The sequence below is a fragment of the Oryza glaberrima genome, chromosome 8, assembly GCF_000147395.1.
Source record: "Oryza glaberrima chromosome 8, OglaRS2, whole genome shotgun sequence".
Classification (NCBI taxonomy): Eukaryota; Viridiplantae; Streptophyta; class Magnoliopsida; order Poales; family Poaceae; genus Oryza; species Oryza glaberrima.
This window is the reverse complement of record NC_068333.1, coordinates 15,207,788-15,214,795: the sequence shown is the minus strand read 5'-3', so window position 1 is coordinate 15,214,795 and position 7,008 is coordinate 15,207,788. Positions and strand designations below refer to the sequence as shown.

The window sequence follows — 7,008 nt, the reverse complement described above, 5'->3', positions numbered from 1 at the left end:
AGGGCAACTCCAATATATTTAGCTAACTAGTCTATAGACGTGGAACCCGCAGCTAGGAGTCCATAGTTAAACCACCACAATGTGAGTAATTAAAGTGAGTCCCACTAAAGGTAAAAATTAATTCAGCCACCCCTACAGCGTTGCTACTCCCATTGGCCCCATAGCTGTGTAACGGTTTGTTTAACATTTGTGAAAAGTACAACTATTCAACTATAATATTTTATTACTAGTATCTTATTGCCTACCCATAGTGCTATAGACAACTTTTGCTATATTCTTGCTATAGACTACTTGCACAATATGATTAGATAGCTGGAATCTGGAAAGAATATAATATTATCTATGGACTACTTTTATAGATAATAACATTGTAGATGGCTTAAGAAAGAAAACGGGTTTAACCTGATTATGTGGCCGAGCCCGATAACACAGTACGAATTTTAGAGAGACCCGATGTTACACATTCGGCCAAAAAATATATAGCACTATAGTATAATTGCAAAAAAAAAAAAAAAAAAAAAAAGAGAGAGAGAGGATTGTGCGCCGTCAAGCCGTCGAGGATCCGTAGTGTATATCCCGTCCCCTCTTCGTCAAAAAAATAATTAGAAAAAGGAAAAAAAAATCCCGTCTCCTCGTCTCCGCTCCTTGCGAATTCGCCCACCGCCGCCGGCGCGCCGATTTCCATCTCGCGAGCACAGCGGGGGAGGGCCACCGCCGCCGTCGCCGTCGTCCTGCTGCTCCTGCCACATCCCGGTGAGCATCTGAATCTCTGTCTTTCTCGTTCATCTCTCTCCCACCCACTTTTGTCTCGATATTTGCTCGCGTTAACCCTAGCTTCTCTTCTAGATCTGGAAGCAGCTTCTTCTCTCTTAATAATTTGCCTTAACCTAGTTAATACAAGTAATCTGTTTGATTTTTTTTCCCCAAAAAAAAGTTTTGGGGGTTCCCGTGTTGGATCCGCCCCTGTTTGGGTGCCCGCGTTCTAGTAGTTAGTTGTTGATTCATCTATAATGTTCCGTAGGACAAGCTTGCTTGCAGATAATTCTGCCTTTTGCTAACTAGAAGGGGATTGTGTTTTTTTTTTTTGGGTGTGTTCAACCCATTTGATTTCATTCTTTGAGGTTATGTTTTGCCCTCAGATCAGGTATGATGTTTCAGTGCTTTGGTCCAAAGCTGTAATGATGTGGTATATATATCATAGTCTTCTGTTATCTACAAAAACATGGCTTTAGTTTTATCTAGGAAACAGAGCTGTATATATCATATAGTCTCTGTTATCTAGAAAACAATGAGGGGGGTGGAGTTCATAATAGTCAGTTGATTTTGCTCATGAGAATTCACTGGAATGTTCCATGATCTGCACTTGAACTTCTTTGTTTAATGCTGCCTTTTTAGCTATTTGACAGTTCTTCTGTAGCTGAATTGTGTTGTTAGAATTACTTGCTGGAATCATGTTTGTTCTTAGTTCTTACGGTCACTGTTTATTGACTTTTTACAGAGATGGAGTCAGTGCCACTAACTGCTGAAGCTATTGCTTTTACCGAGAAAAAGATGGACATGACTTTAGGTCTGCTATTTATTCATTGTTTGCTTAATGGCATCAATTAAGATTTCAGAATATGAGCATAGTTCCTGGGATTTTAACTTTTTATGTGTACATGCAGATGATATTATTAAGATGTCAAAGAAAAAGAATCCTGGAGGCAAGAAACCTGCTAGACAACCTGTAAGCATTTTAATTATTGACTGTACTCCATGCCATCTTGTATGGAAGTCAGTGAATAATCTCATCTTCTATCATTGCAGATCAAGAAACGTCCATTCCAGAATGACAACACTAATCAAGGGAATGCAAAGGTTCAGCGATTTATGGAATCTAGATCGTCCTTAAGACAAGTATGCTGTTTTTTCCATATGAAGTAATTCCTTTTTGTACTTTGTATTAGGTTCCATCTTAATATTGTTTTTCTGGATCTTTAGGGGGTCCTTGCACAAAGGAGGACAAATCTGGGCGGAAATCAGTTCGTAGCTACAAAGCAGGCTGCAAAGAAGGCTGCTACAATGCCAATACGCAGCAGGGGTGTCAGATGGAACAAGCCAAGGTATGAGCTAACTGCTGCACTGTTTCATTACTCTTCTTCTCCGCAGAGTCTTTATGAATTTATCTTATAAGAAATTATGAACAGGTAAACGATGGTTCTTTTATTGCTTATGAGAAGGTTTACTGCATTCAAGAACTTGTTAAATATTTTAGACAAATGCACCTGTGGGTACATGACCTGAGATTGATCGGTGCTGGTGTTTGCATGCAACTACTGTATTAGATTCACCACTATTGGTGTTTGGTTGGTACAAAGCACATGCAAGTTTAAAGTTCAACAGACACTCTTGGGGTATACGGCCTATTTTTTGGTTGAGCTGATAGAAACATGATGGATATGAGTTGGAGTAAGCTGATCAGATCATACTGGGTTGAACTTGATTTGTATGCCAAAATGCCATCACTCATCACAAGCGTTGAGCATTTTGCCTTTTTTTTCTGGCTGTGCTGGTCAAATTTATGGAATTTGAAAGGACCTTGGCATACATCAGTTATTGCCTGGCAATCAATATGGCAAATTTTGGATGTATTTATGGCAGCTGGGTGACTGCTGCTTGGGGAGGTCAGCCAAAACTCTTTGTGAGGGTTCATTATTCTCACTTGTTTGGTGATCTCTAGCATCCCCATAGCTGTTCATCCCCGATACTGGTTATGGATTGATGTGCTGAAGTTGAATGACTTTCAACTATTTGCTGCATGGTGTGGATCAATGGTTTTTATTTTGCTTTGACAACGGAAGTGTGAATCTAGCTTATAGTGTTTTCAGCAAAGCTGTGATCATCTATGTTTTGGAGTATATTCTGCTGCTGGTCTCATTCCTAGTTGGCCATATGAACCGGTGTACTGCTGTGCATTATTTTGAGTGTCCTCTTGTTGGATTTTGGACATCAGGTGCTATGTGCTTTCTATTTTATATGCCCCAATTAGTGGTCCCCAACAGTGATATTCACATTACTCATCTGAAGATCTTGACATATCATGATTTTGCTTGTTAAGAGTGGGTGGATTCTCTAGCATTCTTGGTTGGTCCTGGAATGACGTTCCCAAGTGTTGACTGGTACCTCATTGGTTCAAGCAAGCAATAAATCACGACTATTGGGATTTGGGACGTATTGAACTCAAATTTGGTATGAGGTAACAATTAGGATGTTGAGGGCCTTGTGAACCATGGTGCACCATGTATTTGCCCTCATTGATGTAATGGTCACATTTACTGTTTCTGCTTGGTATTGTTGTATGGTATGTATAACCTGACTTTAAAACTTAAAGAGGGGTATGGTGAGTGGTTTGACCACTTTATGTAGCATATAGGTTATGGAAACATACTGCTTTTGGTACTCTGTTGCATACAACAATATCTGCCTGATTGAATTTTTGCCTGTGTGAGCTGCTAATGTTTTGTCCTGGATGCAGTGCCCCATCTAACTCAATACAGCGGAGGCCTGTAGGACAGGCTTTTCAGAATGGGAAGGTAAGAACAGAATCAGAGTTTAGATGAGTTTACTGCCAGCACTTATTCAAGCATACTTTTTTAGTTTTTATTACTAGGGTGTAAAACCTTGTTTGCACATCTGCTTTAGTTTTCTGTATCGCATTGATACTATATTATTCTTGTGAAGTACGGGGTAGTACATTTAGTTTGTACGCCCTCCTTTACAAAATATAGGGATTTCTAGGTTGTCTAGCAGGGATTAAGGTTGAGAAGAAAAGACTATTGCCCATCAATATATTGATAAGGGATGAGTGGGGGTGGGAGGGTAAGTGGGGGTAAGATGGGAAGAGTTTTGAATAAAAGATCATGGACAAATTTGGTGAAACCCAAAAAGGTAAAGGAAAAATAATGTGCATGAGTGGAGTCCACAAGAAATTGGACGATTCTGGAGGCTTTAGTTGAATACTTGAATGCTATCCTGATGTTTTATACCATTAATTTTGATTTAGCTTTGCCACAATTCTTAGTGATTGCTCATATTAGTGTTTGGTTGCTATCATCGACCAATTTTGTTGAGCATTAGTGCAATACCTTGTTATGACTTATGATGGCCAAACATAACTATATAGATAAACCAAATGAAAAGAAATTAACTACACAATTGATCTCACAGCCCACCATACTCCAAGGAGATTCCTCTTTCTGTTTCTTGGTTACACTTCTGTTATTCACCTCCCCACAGCAAACCTTAGACTGCTTGCAAGGAGACTGGATTTGCTGATAGAGCAGAATGTGGGGAGTTGTTCAACAATGATATATGATGATACTAAGATAAATAAATTTATATGTTCTCTTTTTTTGTGTGTGTATTTGACTGTATTTCCTTGATAGTTTCATGCTTTTTATTTGGCAACAATATTATACCAGTTGTTGTGAATAATTTCTTTTAATGAGTTGCAAATATAAAAAATATGAAACATGTTTGATTATTTCATGCTTATGTTGCATTTTTTTATTTTAAGTTAGTTTTGTTGACACTATCGCTAAATCATAATGTAGCTTTTATCCATGTCTAGGGGAAGGAGGTGCAGAACAAGGCACCAAGGACAATGGATGCGCTCTTTGCAGAAATGAAGCAGCAGAGGATGAGGACCATGCCACAGCAGCAGACGAATACTGCCCCTGGCCGGCAGATTGCCCAGCAGCGGCGTAATCAGCAACAGCGGCGAGGAAGAGGATATGGTGGCCGCAATGGTGGTAACCAATGAGTTCAACCACATCAAATGTCCTCCATGGGAGCATTTTCAGTTCACTGGTTTCTTGGGTGGGAGAAGAGCCCCTGGAACGCTAACTTGGCTTCTTTGTTCCCTTGTATTGTTAGGAGAGTCGCGGACAGAATCTTACTCAAGTCTGTATGCAGTTTTTCTGGTTTCCTATTTCTGCTTCAGCTTGTATAATGTCCGATGGAATGTATGAAAAATTGCCTTTTTGTGTTACTAGTTGCGATGTTATATTTGGCATGCTTGTAGATAGTTATAGGTTGATGGTGCTATCGGAATTTACAGTGTCGGTTCAGTTTTTGAAAGTACAGGACCGACTTCTGTGTTAGTTTCAGTTGGTGACACATGCATTTCTCTCAGTAGGGAAAAGAGGAAACATTGGGGCACTTCTCCGTCTAGTTTTTTGTGAATCATGGCCCAACTTGATATATTTGATAATATGTTTTGTAACTTTGACACTCAAAGTTTGGTAGGGTATCAAACCAAACAGACCAAAGTTCAGTTTGGATTAGAAATAGTTGGGTGGTAAAATAAATAAAACTAGAATAAATCGAATACTTTGTAAATTAATATTTGTTTTCATTAAATTCATTTCTTTGGGTGGAAAATGGCAAACACAAGAAGTTATTCAACGCTCTTTTTGAAACAACGCTATCAGTGTTTGAACAGAAAAACTATCGTCTTCGGATAAAAATTAGGCATGTCTGGTAATAAATCCTTGAAAAATGTTTTACCTAGTTTTTGAATTCATTTTCATGCTCACATAGTCACATGGATCAGTATACCAGTGTTGTACGAAAGATCAGAGGAGTCAACTTGTTCTTAATCTTGCGTGGTGCTTGTTGCAGCATGGATTGAGAGATGGGAATACGATTCTCTTCCGGTGATCCGAATTTCATCTTTCTTTTTCTTTGTCAAATGTCAATTTCAGGGAATAAAGAAAAGGAAAAGGATGAGAATTATTCCAATTTGACTCTGTATTTTGGCCGAAGGTACAACTACCGATGAAGAGATTCTCATATGGCAAGAAGATTTATGCTTAGATTTTTGGCTTGTGGCCACGACTTTAAAATGGATGGATCATTTTAATAGATCAATTTTGCAGCTGATTCCTTTTTCCACTATGGCACTCTAATTACCACACGTTGCGATGCGATTGGCATCTTTTGACATCTCTGGTACTTTGTCACAACCCTGAACATCTTTGGCAATGCAATTTCTCTTTTGAAAATTCATGCTCTCAGTGGCTTTCGGGACTGGGAAAATTTGTCGTGTTGAACACAAAATTTCACGGTTTTAGCCCCCTTACATGAAACAAAATTCCAAACATCACATCCTTTAGAGAGGTTCATGGATAAGAAAGGACATAAGGGTAACAACATATACTGTTGTTATGACTTGTGTCCCTTGTCAGTGCCAATGTTCTTTTGAAAAAACATAGGATGCAATAGTATTGCCAAATCGACTCAAAATATTGTCAGCACGTAAGTTTAGGGTAGTCAGCTTATATGGGTAGCTAATATTTATCAGGATTAGCAATATATTTATGATGTCATATTAGGGCTAGTGACTAACCTCTTATTTTTCTTACCTTCTTTCAAAATTCTCCTAACATGTTTAGATAAGAAATATTTTGTTTCGTGAAATATACAAAAACGATTTGACTATATTATCTTTTATAGAGAAAATCCATTGTGTGCAAGTGATTTTGGCCCCGTTCTATAATATGATATTGAGTTTATCAAGATCTACAATATGCCATCGTATTTGGCTTAACTTATATAATATACCATCCCTGTCCAGTTAGATCCCGTTAGTATTGTACAATTTTATCCTAATGACTAAAATAACCCTAAGATGAAAGTTTCGAAAATTTGGTTGACAATTCCGAAATATCATATTGTACTAGTAGCAAAGAGGAGCTCGGATCTAGCGTCTTCGCTCTTCATCGGGTCGGCTCCTGCCTCCTTGAGTCCATGCAAGCCCAACACTTCTGAGTCCATGACAACATTGTGCATGACAAAAAAAAAAAGAGAAAAGACATGTCAGTGACTAAAGAGTGTGACTGCATATATAAAGCGGAGAGAAGGAACGATAGTAGCTCATAGAGAAAGAGTAGTGGTGGCGGTGCATGGAGCAGCAGCTAGTGGTTGCTGGTGGTTTAAAAAGTTTGCCGTCGACACAATCCCCAACTA

General features: G+C 38.7%; 1 protein-coding gene across 2 annotated transcripts; it reads left to right on the top strand.

The window, feature by feature from the left end:
* The first annotated feature begins 540 nt into the window (after nucleotides 1–540).
* LOC127782584 (uncharacterized) lies at nucleotides 541–5,032 on the top strand. Of its 2 annotated transcripts, none has more exons than XM_052309853.1 (7): nucleotides 541–753; nucleotides 1,499–1,567; nucleotides 1,665–1,726; nucleotides 1,807–1,896; nucleotides 1,981–2,102; nucleotides 3,515–3,572; nucleotides 4,593–4,806. In XM_052309853.1, the coding sequence occupies exons 2-7, from the start codon at nucleotides 1,501–1,503 to the stop codon at nucleotides 4,665–4,667; spliced, it is 474 nt and encodes a 157-aa protein (XP_052165813.1). In that variant the 5' UTR covers nucleotides 541–753; nucleotides 1,499–1,500; the 3' UTR covers nucleotides 4,668–4,806. The 2 variants fall into 2 exon arrangements, with proteins under 2 accessions (XP_052165813.1, XP_052165812.1); XM_052309852.1 differs by having other exon boundaries at nucleotides 549–753; nucleotides 4,610–5,032.
* The last annotated feature ends 1,976 nt before the right edge of the window (nucleotides 5,033–7,008 follow it).